The following is a 15,595-nucleotide window of genomic DNA, read 5'->3' as shown; positions in this document are numbered from 1 at the left end:
TCGCTTCCCGAAGAACGGTTGTGTCCTCACTTACGCTAAAACCAGTTTAACGAGGCAAAGCGATCTTGAAAACTACATCGCGAGGTGGTTTTCCAAACTGGTTTGGAATGGAAGATCGCTTCCATGACCTCTTTGACCGTTCTCACTACGCGTTAAAGTAGTTTCCATTAAACCAGTTTCCAGTAAACTAGTTTTAGGAACGTAGTGAGAACAGCCTCATTCTCAAGGTGGGACAGGAGTTATAAAAGCTGGAGAGAAGGTGAATGTATGTTGCTCATAACAGATTGTTCAGGGGAGTGTTAGATTTTTTTTCAATTATTTCCATTTTAGGACCTATGAACATGTTCCAGTGATACATTAAGTTGTGCATAATTTGCGTAATTTTGGTACTTAGTTTTATGAAATACCCGCCAACTCTGGCAACCAAGTAGTCAAAATTGCTTGTGCCCAAAGTACTATTTTACTTTTGTATTTGTGTATTTACAGGAGAATCTCCAGATCCTACGGGACTTATCATTGCTTCAGATTCAAATGAGAGATTTAGAAGGATACAAGGTAAGAACTATGTTAGTTTGACTTTCCACATGTAATTGATTGCTAATGATACACAAGTGCATTCTCTTCTGCACATATTGATGCAGACATGGCAGGATATAATTTCCCTGATATCCTATTGCTATTTGCTCCACATTTTTCAAAGACTGCTACACGAAGAGTCTTGTGTAGCAGATATTACAGAGGAATGTACAGATTTTAGCTGAGAGTAGGGCTGAGTCAAATCGTTTAAACATTGTTCAACCCACTGTTAATAATGTTTTCCTTTGTTTGCAACTGTTTGGTCGTATAGATTAAAAAAAAATCTTCCTAAAAATTTGCTGAAATCTCACATTTGATATCTTTACATCCATTAAATGCTCATCATATTTCCATCATTACATCCATTAAATGCTCATCATATTTCCATGCATGGGTTGGGAGCAATTTAAATTTGAGGGATAAACAATCTGAAGGAGAAAATTATTCTGAAGAGAGCCATAGGAAATCGGTTTAGACCCTTCAAACATAACTTTCCTGTTTCAATTGATTTTGATGTATTTTAATTATTTTTTTCTTATTCTTTAAATTCTATTTGGCATCTAAATTCATGTTTTATATGACAATTGCTATATTGATCAAATTGATATTATTGATCTTCACCATGTACAGGAGACAAGATATCAGTTGCTTCATTTGCGACCAGCTCAAAGAGCATCCTGGATTGGATACGCTATGGCCTTTCATCTCTTGAAAGAGTATGACACCTCGCTCAATGTTCTAGAAGAATTCAGAAAAACACAACAGGTGAGTAAATAGTGAATTTTCGCATTTCGCAATTTACGCAGACGCTTTCTATAATGCAGAAAATCTTATGTCAAAACCCTTCAATGACGAAATAGCCTTTGTCAAAAATTGCTGAATCAAAATAGCAATGTTGTCCTGGACTCTTGACAAATGACAGTTGCAGTTTTTTGTCCGGTCTTTGGACGATCAGTTGTCCTGATCCACGAAACTTTGACAAACCCCCTGAGCTTTCCATTGTGATTTGACTTGCATATGTAAAAGGATTGGTGTGTCTGCATAGTAATTGTGAAAACTCCGTATAGATATTGACCGACTATTGAGTGTAATATGACACATTCATTGAAGTATGTCCATGTGGTCTGGCAGTAAGGTCTTTAGCCTGGTTGAGACCAGTTTGCAAGCATGAAGAATAACAGATCTTGAGCTAGCTAACATTCCCTCAAGATTGGACTTGGCAAAAATATCCCAAGGGTGCTCCATAAACCTGTTGATTAAGTCCTGAGAATTATTGTATCCCGAACAGAGTTCGAAGGATACTATGGATTTGGCCTCGTCGCGCCGCGTCCGCAGAGATTTCCTTGTGAGCGCTCTATCAGCTGCATTTCTTCTCCGATCGTCTTCAAATTTGGCATGAAGGTTGAGTATGGTATAGCGAAGAAACCTATATATTTTGGTGTGGGCGGAGGTCACATGGTAAGGTCAAAGTTCATTTTCAGGTCAACATTAAAGTTTACACGTAAGACTCTCTTATGACACCTAACTGTGCAATTGTAAGTCACTTTTCAACCAAACTTGGATGATAGATGGACTTGGGGAACCTGCATATTATGCTGCAGTCGGAGGTCACATGGTAAGGTCAAAGGTCATTTTCAGGTCAACGTTAAAGTTTACATGCAAGACTCTCTTATGACACCTAACTCTGCAACCGTAAGTCACTTTTCAACCAAATTTGGATGGTAGATGGATGTGGGGTACCTGCATGTTATGCTGCAGTCGGAGGTCACATGGTAAGGTCAAAGGTCATTTTTAGGTCAACGTTAAAGTTTACAATGCAAGACTCTCTTATGACACCTAACTCTGCAACTGTAAATCACTTTTCAACCAAACTTGGATGGTAGATGGATGTGGGGTACCTGCATGTTACGCTGCAGTCGGAGGTCACATGGTAAGGTCAAAGGTCATTTTTAGGTCAATGTTAAGGTTTACATGCAAGATTCTTATGACACCTAACTCTGCAACCGTAAGTCACATTTCAACCAAACTTGGATGGTAGATGGATGTGGGGTACCTGCATGTTATGCTGCAGTCAGAGGTCATATGGTAAGGTCAAAGGTCATTTTCAGGTCAACGTTGAAGTTAACATGCAAGAATCTTTCTCAGTCACTTTTCAACCACACTTGGATGGTAGATGGACTTGGGGACTTGCATGCTAGGGTCATTGTCGCCATGATAATTGTATTTTTTTGTCGAATTTCTGTGTGAGCTCTATATATCGCAATTACGGATGACGCGGTGGGTTTGGGGATAGATGAGCTCGGCTGCGCGACCCGCCGAGCATCTCTAGTTTGTAAAGTTCTTGACCCTAATTTAAATGTATTTAATTTAAACCAACAAAAACTACCAATAATCATACATTTAAGATTTTTGGGTTGAAAACACAATTTGGATTGACTTTGGATATGTAATCACATTTTTGAGCAATTTTGGGTCTGACATGCATGCATTTACACAATGTTGCTTAATTTCGGAACTTCATACCCGGGCGCTGAAAATGTGGTCTCAAAGATGCGCAATACTTGAAAGTGAAAACTCACCGAGTGGCGCGATCGAAAAATTTGTTGCGGGGGCGTAGTGACAAAATTTGTCAAGGGGGTAGTCAAATTGCCTCCCCCTGTTAAGTGAGGTTTGATAAACAACAGATGGGAGTTTCATACAGCTGTTCTTAAGTTATTAGTGACTGTACGAAAGACTTGTAATTGTTTCTTGTGGCGATACACACCTGGTTTGTGTTTCATATAGCTGTTCGTAAGATACAAATGACTTTACATATGACTGGTGATCCTTTCTTTTGCTATGTGATATCCTATGTAATTGATTTATGACCTAAGAACATGTTCCATTCATGTGTAAAGTTGTGCGTAACTTTACAAACAGCTTTATGAAACATTCACCAGATTTCCATCGGTACTAGTCGTTTGTAAAGTTGCTGGTAACTAATGAACAGCTAGAATAAACACCCACCAGGAGTATGAAGTACTGAAGTGTGAGCTTAAGATCTTTCCTTAGATCTTTGGTGTTTTTACTATGTTTTAGATTATTTCTTTTGAATTGTATTGTGGCAAATGAAGCAACTGGGTGTTGTGCTGTGATTTTGTAATCCAAGTTACTCAAGTTAAATTACAAATTGATGCAGATATTTGTGCCCAGATCACATATTTCGAATTTGGACAATAAAGACCTGTCCAGACATGAATAATTGTATCTGATTGAAACACAAAATCTCAATTAACACATGGTATGTTTTTTTTTACTAAAATGTATGCTCAGAATTTTGCTATAATCTGCAATTTTGCAAACAATATTATGAAAACTGCTTGGCCTAATTTGCAAGATGAGAGTTGAGAAAGAGGGATCGGACCCCCATGTACCCTAACTTGACATAACTAACTGATTAGGGTTTGACAATGTAATCTTTCCTCCTGCAGGTGAAATCGTATGACTATGAACATAGTGAGTTTCTTCTCTATATGAATCAAGTTATGAGAGAAGCTGGTATGCACGAAGAAGCACTGAATCATCTCATTCAATACCAACAACAGATATGTGATCAAGTCTGTCTGCAAGAAACTAAAGGTAATGACTTGAAGATTGTATTTTCTTGTTTGCAACAGGGGCCTGGGAGACACCTCCTTTGTATACAGTAGCGCCCAAAATAAACTTGACAGATATCGCACGTGAAACGCGCTAATCGATGTGGGTCTGACTATCGCAATATTAACGTGCGTGAACGTTAAGCTAGTCTGTGGCAGATATCGCCGTGTTCTGGCCGGTGATTCGGCGCACGGCCACGGCCGCGAACTACTTTCTCGAGCTGCGATAATTTATCGCGATATGATTAGGACTCCAAATCAGCGAGCCTTTTTCGATACCATTCGTAAAGATTGTGGGCATAGATTGTTTCTTTCAATTACATTTTCGATAACTGATTGGCTTGGAAAACAACTCACATGTAGAGATCAGCAGAATCGCTCTGCTTTAGAATACGAATCTAGTCCTAGAATCTACTCGGCCGCGCATTACATGCCCGTCCAGACTACTAGCAAACGATCTTGGTTACTATAGCCTCAGTTCTCCGCCGTACGTGCGTGCGAAATGAAATGGGTTGATAGACGCTGACTACGAGTTTGTTTGCCAGTGCAGCTGTCCCAAGCAAAGCACTTGTTAACATTGTAATGATGAAAAGATTACTCACAATCGTCCCTCAGACCATGGACCTATTACATGCTCAGACCCAACCAATAATTATCCCTTTTATTCTTTCTTCCTTCTCCAGCTCTAGCTAGGGTCCGAGTATACGTCTTTGAAAATCCCCTTCATCTGCCTGATGCTGACTCTTTGCTGGCTGAACCAAATCTCAAGGGCCGTATTTAGAGTCACATAGCTTTTTGCATCATCATTATTACTACTACTATTATGATTATCATACTCATCGATGTTATTATTAATTTTACCACTATAGCGGGTTTTTTTTTCGAATGAGACCCGAGCCCTATAATTGCAATTATTATTATTTGCAGTTATCAGTACGATGCAACTGATTGTACCTCTCTATTAAAGAGGTATAACTTGAGCTTTACATTTGAAACAATTAAGAGAATAATTTGTCGAATTGGGAAGTCTTTAAATCAGTTTTCTGAGTAACATGTGATGACAGTGCTGGTTTTTATGATCGTGATGATCATTATCGATAAGAAAGGTAATGACGGTGATTGTGATCCTAATGATGTGGCAATGACAAGAATGGTGATGATGATAATTATGTTGAGATAATGATGATGGAATGGTAACAATGATGTTAATATTTGATCATTAGAATTATGAAATAACATAGGCGGCGGAAGCAGAGGACGGGGGGCGTGCCCCCCTAAATTTTATTGTTGATAACTTTTTTTTGCTTGTCAATTTTGTTTCCTGCGTCCACTCTAAATTCACGTGGACCCCCCCCCCCTCCCTTGAGATGTTTAATGTTTTTGTTCCCCCTAAAATTTAGGTTGATGACCTTTTTTGTGTGTCAAAAAATTTAGGACCTCCCCTAAATGTTTTTGCTCCCGCCGCCAATGTGAAATAATCCCGAGAATAGCAAACAGTGATCGTGGGCGGCGGATCAGAGGATATTTTGCGGTGGACAATTATTGATGCACCCTATGAAAATAGGATATATCCCCTGCTTCGGCCCCTCTGATGATTAATTAATGTTTTATGATGTTGTGATGATAATGAAGGTGCCGAGAATGATTATGATAATAATCCTAAAAGTTTGATGATTATATGTCAATGATGATTATTGCGATGGTGATGACATGGCAGTGGGGAGGGGGCATGTATGCAGTTGTTTTTTGTTGAGATTCCATTTAAAAATTAAAGGTAGGTCCTATACTGAACAGTTTCACCGCGTGTTTCTCACCAAGGCGAACTTCTACTTCAAGCTATCAGTAATTACAGAGCTGCAACTCTTCAATTGGTTCGAGATTCCACCCATGAACCTCAAACAGTGAACGAATGAACAATAACCAGGTAACATAATAATAGCAAACGATGTCAATGGACAAATTTTTATCCTTTGGTCTTTTTATCGTATGGTTGCCATTACGTGGGCAAAAATTTGATTACATGGTGACTTAAGAGTTAATTGCCTAAGTTTGGAATTTTTAAGGGAAGGAAACGCACTGCATGGATTTCCCCCAAGAAATATGATTTTAAAACTTGTATTAGGTTTTTGGTAAGCTACATTTGTCAAAATTTTAAAGAAAAATTGAATTTTAGGATTGAAAAAAGGTTAAAAAGGGGATCTGTTTTCACATTCACAATTAGGCAACTGGTTGATCTATATACTTTTTCCACTTGTCCTTCCGAGCTAGCACACCTTTAACATGATGCCGACATGATGATAAGACCTACTCTTATTTACCTAATCATGCTAATAGATATCGATTGACCTAAAGGCTATATATTTTCATAAACCACATCCGGTATAACGTATGCATCCACATTTGCGAAGAATTTGATTTTCAATTTTGTACTCGACCCCCCCCCCCCCCTAAAAACAGAAAATTCTGCAATTTCCCCAAAGTTTAACCCTGGCCAGGCAGTATTAGAAAGTAATGAATAGATCAAATGCCAGTAAAAGAATAACAATAAAATAACCAGAGAATCAAATAAACGAAAATCCCTACTCCACAACCTGAGCCTCGAAAAAGAGAGGCTCTGCCAAAGACCAGGCAAATGCAGGACTTGTTCTTGTACTTTTAATTGTAGTTGTACCATGCCCATGGAGCTAACAAGTCAAAAGACGGTGGATACAGTCAACAGGATCAACGCGTGTGCAGACGTCCGGACTTGGTCAAGTTGTGATAAAACAATTCCACGGCACGCACAAAATTTACAATTTGAAGCCAGCCCCAGGATAAGGAAAAATATACCAAATCGCGAACAAATGACCTTTCTCCGTCCACAAGACAACAGTTAGATCTAATTTCATTAGATAGAGCTCGGTGTTGGCTTCAAATTGTAAATTTTGTGCGTGCCGTTTAATTTTCGTTTCACGAGTCTTAATATGGTATCTGCAAATTGCAAAAAGCAAAAATCAGTGCAGTCGAGGCATAAATAGAAAAAATTACGAGGTAATTAATTATGAGCAATAAACTATAAAGTCATATTTTAGCGTTCAGAAAATTTTGAATACATTCAGACCACCGGGGGGGGGGTACTCACGAAATAAGGCATATGTGCCGCTGGAATGGGTCGCTTTTTTTTTAAAGTAATCCCTAAACATGGGGTTTGATTTTACATTTTATGCTGAAAAATCCCTAAACATGGCCCTAATTTTTAGATACTGGAATTAAACGTGGGTCCATATTCTCCATTTTTTTTTGCGGGGGGGGGGGTCAAATTTTAATAAATCCTAATAATGGGTGCCTTTTAGCCAAAATGACCCATAATGGTTATTGGTTTTGAACCTTCAGCCGCACACCCGTCCAAATCTAAGTACCCCCCCCCCCCCTGATGTAGAGGCAGAGGAAACGTTGAAACGAATAGAAAGGAAGAGAGCAGTTGGAGCCGAAATTGGGCACAACGAATGGTGAAAATAAAGTAAAATGAAATATAATAAAAGCCATTTTGTCAGGATTAAACCATGTTCTATATACGCAACCTTAGAATAATAATAAATATGGAATATACCAATATACGTTGTTATTACCCAACTGTTCGACCAGCTAGATTTGCACCACGGGGGGGGGGGCTTTAACCAATATTTGTCTATGCTATATAGTTTTTTCAAGTTATGTTTTATTAATAAATTATCACATACCAATCCTTAACATGATAGTGTTCAAAATAAATTAAAGATTAATGATAAATCATAATTATGATAGATTGAAGTGATCAGGATAATGACGTGAGAGAAAAAAAGGAGAGGAGGAAGAGGACATGCATATTTTTCATTTACAAAAAAATCATACTATTACTGTAGTCACTTGCATCGCATGTAGGCCTATATTTTTACTATAATGTGATATATATTTTTTTAAATTTTGAATAGTTGAACTTGAACTTGCTTTTGATACAGTGACCTGAATGTTTTCATAATTTGTTATTTGGCAAACCTCTCCTTCCGCCGCCCCCCCCCCCCCCGTTCTATTTATGTTTCTTCCATTTGTTTTTTGAATAGACAGATCCTTACCTTACTCTTTCTCCCCTCCATCTCCGAATTCTCTGAGTAATCACTTCCTTTCCGCTGAAATGATAGGGAAGGAGTGCAGCTCCTTTGTCTCCTTACATGGGGACTTTCCCCATGACAAGGCAAAATGTATTCCCATCAGAATGGGAGACCATCCTGATATGCACGTTTAATGAAGTGCATACTTTCAAAGTAATGACATTTCAGAAACTTTTCAATATTTGCTGAGATTTGATATAAACGAGACGACACCCAAAACTTTTTTTCTAAAATCTTGTACCATTATTTGAGAACTCACATGGTGTCATCAATAAATCATGTTATCGACCTGGTACTCTTCATCAATACAGCAAATAAGATGTTCGATTAATTGATACACGTTTGTAAAAAGTAAAACACACACATTATTTATTTCATTGATTTATCTTTTTTGTCTTGAAGACAAAATAGGCGTAATTTCTTTAGACCATTCAGGCGTCCAGGGTTAATTCACATTCAAACCGCTACACAAGAGATCTTAGCATAACTTCTTGAAAAGGATTCTTCCTATTGTTGGATGCTTTGTGATTTTCACACCTTCGTCCATTGTTCTCAAAACGTGCTAGACGGCGTAATTGACGAATATTGATCCCAGTCAGGTTCAACGGGTCGAAGTAGCTAGCTATATACATGTAGGGTCATTATTAAACTTCAACAATACACCAACACTTCTATAACACAGTACATGATAGACGTGCAGGCATGTTATGGCCCGATTATGGCCCACTCTAGACCCTTGCATGAAATCACTCAAATATGAGTTACAAGTATGCAGCGACTATATTTCTTAGTTTTTAAGGATCAAGGTATATAAAATTTACTTCAACTCCTTAATTAGCACCTCAAAACAATTTTGAAACATGTCCTGATCATTCGTTCATTAATCTGAGATGTTTGTGACTTCTCTTTTATTGTATTTCCTTTTCGCAGTTGACGGAATATGAATGCTTCTATATTTCCTAGAGAGTTTATAAGGAAAGGTGTATAAAATATATTTTAACTCCTCAACACCTCTCGGCGAAAAGAAAGTAAAATAAAAGAGAAGTCACAAACATCTTAGATTAAGGAACGAATGATCAGGACATGTTTCAAATTTGATTTGAGGTGCAAGGAGTTAAAATATATTTTATATACCTTTCTTTATGAGCTTTTTATTGGTGTGTTGCAAGAAACTTGCGATCAATTGCAAGTCTATTCTTGGTCCCTAAATCAATCACTATTATGTCTTGTAATTAATTGCAAATTAGTAATTGATTGTTAATCTGTGCCTTGAAACACGAAGTTAATACCACGGTCACATTTGATCTACGGCGGCCGTACGGCGAGTCGAAAACAGCCGTTTTATTCATTTTTATTCAAGCCACCTGTGTCATGTATGTATAGCTAGTACCAAAAAAAAAATGTTAAAACGGCTGTTTTCAACTCGCCGTCGTAGAGTAAATGTGACCAAGGCATTAATCTGGTTTGCTCAGCTAACGTTGTAAAAATCAGTTGTGAAATTGTAACAGAATATTTGCAATTGAATCGCAAATATTTTCTTGCAACACCCACTAAGAAATATATATATGAAACATTATTCCGACAACGGCAAAAGGATATAAAATAGAAGTCATAAACATCTCAGATTAATGAACGAATGATCAGGACATGTTTCAAAATTGTTTTGAGATGCTAAAGAGTTAAAATAATACCTTTCGATATGAACTCTCAAAGAAAGATTAATGAAGCACTATTCCGAGAACGGCAAATAGGAAACAAAATAAAAGAGAATTCACGATTTTATTCACGAACATCTCAGATTAATGAACGAATGACCAGGATATGTTTCAAAATTGCTTTGAGATGCTAAGGAGTTAACATATATTTTATATACTTTTTGTTATGAACTCTCTAAGAAATATAAAAGAAACATTCCGACAACGGCAAAAGGAAATGAAATAGAAGTCACAAACATCTCAGATTTAATTAACGAATGATCAGGACATGTTTCAAAATTGTTTTGAGATGCTAAAGAGTTAAGATACTTGATTTACCTTTTGTTACTCTCTATAGAAATAGAAAACATTCTGACAACGGCGAAAAGGATATGAAAAGAGAAGTCACCGTGATGTTCCCCCTCCTTTTGTGTTTAAATATCACGCAATGAGCTAATAATGCCAGAGCACAATTATTAACAAATCCTGTTGGTGTTACCATGATATGACCTGGAAATTTTGCTCTTCGAAATTTCAGAGCATCTATGTCATCCGCGGGTAGGATTACTTCTCCCTTACTGCATAGCATACTTGTCTTCTACTCTGTTTTTAATGCTGCTGAATCTTTTTTTCTATCAAATCTGATTATACCAAAGTAGGCATTTGTTATTTTTTTTTAATGCAATTTAACATCCACGCTTCGAGCGGGAAGAAAAATTATTTAAAATTTGCGCGCTCTGCAAGACTGCAAGTGTTATACACTTCGCGTGCAATCATCGCCCCCCCCCCAATAAATCCCGGCTACGATAGTACTACACCATCAAATGGATCTTGAAGACTTGACAGAAACAGGGGCCGCGGATGCAGCTTCCGCCAATAAGGGGGGGGGGGGGTATTTTCATCCATTTCCCTGAACTGCTGAACTGCAGGTAAAAGCTGATTTTTTGTGGTTCCTTTGAACAGTTCAAGATGTAGCCGAGATAGTTACTTTAATTGCTTTATTCTTACATGTTACAAGTTCATGGTTGATACTATGCCGCCATGTCGAACGTCTGCTTCAAAATTATCAAATTATGCAAATTTCAAAATTCCTTTGCCCGAAAGCCTGGGGTCCTTTGCCCCATCTTCCCCTAACCTTACCTTTTTTGTATGTAAGAATAAAGCTTAGTAACTGTCAGAGAGCTCAAAGAAATTAACTAACAAATTATATCACACAAATAAGAGTGAGCTAAAATATTGGGGGAAATAACATGTCGTTTGCCCTGGAAATTAAACATTGTAATGAGCAATGTTTGTGCCGAAGATGATTGTGTATCACGGTTTGTATCTCAGCAAAAAAAAATATATAGCGCAAAGTGTTAGCTGAAGTTATATACAGTGTGACTCATGAAGATGACATAGTTCAGCTCGAGCTGAAAATGATAGATCTGATCTGATACATTGAAATCTTTTCCAATAAGTTAAACGAGCGCAAAGCGGGAGCTGATTTTTTTTTCATCCTGATCTGGGGACAAATTAAAGGACTATCTTTATGCATCTCGCTATTTAATTGGCTCTTGTGGTTTCTCAAGTCGTATTACTTTCTGTGTATTTGTTATCTTTTTATGCGTGTCTCCCCCTCGCTTTGCCAATCTCTTACAACATCACATAACATCACAACACAGAGGTACAACTCCCGCGTATTATCTTGTATCCACTAGCACTGGCGGATCCCGGGGAGGGGGCACAGACAACCCTTGCCCCCCCCCCACTTTCGAGAAGCACAATTAAAATTTGTAATGTAAAAATGCCGTGAAAACAAAAATGCCTCTTTTGAAAGTGAACATTTCATTTTTTTTTTTATTTCTGCTTCAGCTTGTCAAAATTTTTCTTAGACGAAATGTCATAATTTTGGGTTGAAAACCTTTTTTATCATGTTATTTTTATTTATTTTTGCTCTTGGACAAAATGTCTTTTAGGTTGAAAACAAACTACACGCATTTAAAGAAAGTGAAACATGATAAGACAAATGAGAATTCTTAAAAACTGACACTAGTTAAAACGAGTATATTAATGAATCATGGGGAAAACAACTGAACTCCAAATCAGAACGGATCTAGCATTCTCATGATGGCACGAGACGACGAGTGTTCTGGCATCTCCGAGGTCTGGTCAAACCAAGTCACCTCCTCCGAGACTTCTTCAGTTTGTTGACTTGTCAACTAGCGCACCGTTAATCAACCCAAATCGACACCCTTGGATTTCCTGGATTTCGATCTCCAAGAGGGTGGTAAATTTCAAAATATTTACACGAGGTTTTAGTAAAACATCGGCGCGCCGATTCATCTTATTATGACAATCTTCATGATTATTGCGCTATTATCGCGTTCGTTATCGCAATAATAATGCGACGTAAGTCTACGAGGTACTTTTTTTTTGTTTTTGTTTGATATCCTTCCGCGCTGGCAATAACGCGCGTGAACGTTAATGAAAAAATAAACGCAGTGCGGGCCGGTGCGGCGTTACGTGCGTTAAGGGTGTCAACTTTATTTTGGGCGATACTGTAGGTTGAATTAAACAACACAGTACTTCATTATTTATGTAGGCAAATGGAACTCCTATTGTGTTTATGTACTTGCTGCTAATTGAATACAAATGCATGATGGTGTCACCAATGGGCAATTTTTTTCCAGCCATTTCAAGATCAAATTCGCTTGTATAAGCTGTGGTGATGTTAATTCAGGATCCACAATGTGAATTCAATTTTATTCCGGCTGACAAAAGTCGTTGAATAACCAAATTGTCATCTACCAGCCTCCCTGTTTAAAGACTTCTGTGTGTATTTTACTTAAGAAATTACAAAAATGGAAGACACTGACACACTGAAAGTGGGTACCGTATGTGTAGATTATTTTGGGCTTATTGTACTCTTTGTATTAATGTTTTCGGTAGGGTAAGTGTGTAGTATTGGGCCAGACTCCAAAGTAGTTCCTTTGTCATTGTAAAGATGTGAAGAATGATGACTGGAAGTATTAACTCTTGATCATAATTTAATTTCAACTATCTTTAAAGACTTCTGTGTGTATTTTACTTAAGAAATTACAAAAATGGAAGACACTGACACATTGAAAGTGGGTACCGTATGTGTAGATTATTTTGGGCTTATTGTACTCTTTGTATTAATGTTTTCGGTAGGGTAAGTGTGTAGTATTGGGCCAGACTCCAAAGTAGTTCCTTTGTCATTGTAAAGATGCGAAGAATGATGACTGGAAGTATTAACTCTTGATCATAATTTAATTTCAACTATCTAGCCAAGAATTATCTTGAGCATAGGTGTTAAATGTAAGGACATAGACTGATAATTCTGTCAAATTTCTGCACGTTTCATTTAGCGGATCTGCTGTTAAAGCTTGGCAAAGCAGACGAAGCAAGGCAGATCTTTGAGCACCTCCTGGAGAGGAATCCTGAGAATTGGGCATACTATGAAGGCCTTGAGAGAAGTACCAATGCAACTACCGAGGCTGAGAGATTAGCCATCTATACTACTTACATGGGCAAATATCCAAGGGCAGCAGCACCCAAGAGATTGCCTCTCAAGTTTGTGACAGGTAGTGCATCATTTTCCTACCCTCGCCTGTGGAATTGAAGTGGAATATTCATTTTTTTTGGGGGGGGGCAGGGGCCGCGGAACGATTTTCAAAGTGGGGGGCCGACCATGCTAAAAATCACAATCATATGGTCAATTTTACGTTTTTGTACACGGTTTTGGAAAAAAGTGTGGGGGCTCAAGCCCCCCCAGCCCCCCCCCCCCCCCGTTCCGCGGCCCCTGGGGGGGTGTGGGCTGCTATTTCCATTCTTAGTTTTGTATAGCAGGAAAAAAAGCCTAGCCTGATTAAGGTTAAAGAGTAATTTGTAAAGGTCTAATTTTTTGCAAGGGCACTTGGCTATCACGTTTTATTACATTGGGAGGGGGGGGTGGCTGTAATTATAACCCAGTAGATAGTAAATTCTTTGGTAGATATGCTCACCTTGCTGGTGGCATTGCTGATTTATTCATCTTTTCTTCTTGGGATGACTTCATTTCTGTCTGATATTATAAATCTCTATTATAAAGGTGAAGAGTTTGACAAGATGCTAGATGAATACTTGAGGAAAATGTTCAGGAAAGGGGTTCCTCCTGCCTTCACCAGTCTACGAGGACTCTACAAGGAGCCCGCTAAGGTCGCTGCAATAGAAAGGATGGTCCTTGGCTACAGGGAATGCCTAGACTCCATTGGAAGGTTTAGTAAAGAAGGTCAGTGCCTTGAACAAACCTGGTGATGATGCAGGTGGTGATGGTTGTGGTGAAGGTGATGGATGACGTTGATCATCACTTTGATGATGACGGTGACTATGAAAAAAAATGAAATGATATGTGGGAAGGATTGTGAATGATGTAGTGGAGTTTATTAATATGCTGATGGTTGTGAATGTAGGTTTGATGGTGATGATGATAAGGCAAAAAAATATCTTGTTGACTCGGCGTAACAGGCCAATGGAAATTTGGGTAGGTAGGGCGGATTTTTTAATAATTTTTTTTATTTGCATATGTGAAAGTAGTAATTAATACACATACATACAGTGGCGTAGATACGTCCTCAGACCTTGGGGATGATCTGATGAGAAGGATAGACCACTGTGTGTTTTGCCCGTGAACTGGACGCCATATACAGCCATCTTGGATTGTCCATGCAGTTCTGCCAAGCGAGCGGTATCGGCGTAATGCCTGCCCAGCCCACTGCACTTCGCGTGCGAAAGGTGGCCAATACACAGTACAGTGTGGTGATGCACAGAACATACAAAAGCAAAGAATATCTGTTTTTTTTTTCTGCACTGCGATATCAATATTTATGCAATCGATCGCAGTCAATATCAGATAATTTTTTTTTTTCAAAAGCGTGAGGTTGGCAATATATTTAGGGCTGGACGGGTTATGCCAAGTAAACAATTTTTTTTGTCTCGCCCACCAGAGGTGAAGGCGAGACTTAGGGATCCAAATGTCCTCCGTCGTCCGTCCGTCACAAATCCTATGACACCTAACTCCGCAACCGTAAGTTGCTTTTCAACCAAACTTCTATGGTAGATGGACTTGGGTGACCTGCATGTTATGCTGCAGTCAGAGGTCACATGGTAAGGTCAAAGGCCATCTTCAGGTCAACATTAAAGTTAACGTGCAAGGCTTTTATGACAAGTGTTATTCCATCCAAGTCATTTCACAATGAAGTTTTGATACAATTCTGTTGCGTGCCCTCGCAAATCGCAATATTTCTGGTCATTTTCATAAGTGCGCGAGACACAAAATCGCTTTGCCTTGTTTTATTTTTTTTTGCCTAATGGTGAAGATGATGGTGATAACATTGACCATGACATTGCCATTGGTGGTAATGGCACTAGTGGTGATGACTTCAAATTTAGAACGAACAATATTGATGATGTGGAAGAGGTTCATCGTGGTGATGAAGTACAAAAAAAAAACACAAACAATATGTTTAGCATCATGAATTTTAATGCCATAATATCTTCATTTTATATTTGCTTTCACTTC

The 15,595-nt window shown here is 38.3% G+C and overlaps 1 protein-coding gene across 1 annotated transcript in view; it reads left to right on the top strand.

Annotated features, from left to right (window-relative positions):
* The window catches only part of LOC121414043 (N-alpha-acetyltransferase 15, NatA auxiliary subunit-like), a 41,779-nt gene that overhangs the window by 7,317 nt on the left and 18,867 nt on the right, over nt 1–15,595 (top strand). The window contains exons 5-9 of the mRNA XM_041607127.1: nt 487–555; nt 1,207–1,341; nt 4,047–4,194; nt 13,404–13,619; nt 14,126–14,305. Of these exons, the coding sequence (XP_041463061.1) occupies nt 487–555; nt 1,207–1,341; nt 4,047–4,194; nt 13,404–13,619; nt 14,126–14,305 (748 nt within the window). The remainder of the gene's footprint in view (nt 1–486; nt 556–1,206; nt 1,342–4,046; nt 4,195–13,403; nt 13,620–14,125; nt 14,306–15,595) is intronic.

Source organism: Lytechinus variegatus, chromosome 1 (genome assembly GCF_018143015.1).
Source record: "Lytechinus variegatus isolate NC3 chromosome 1, Lvar_3.0, whole genome shotgun sequence".
NCBI classification, from domain to species: Eukaryota; Metazoa; Echinodermata; class Echinoidea; order Temnopleuroida; family Toxopneustidae; genus Lytechinus; species Lytechinus variegatus.
This window is presented reverse-complemented; position numbering and strand designations above follow the sequence as displayed.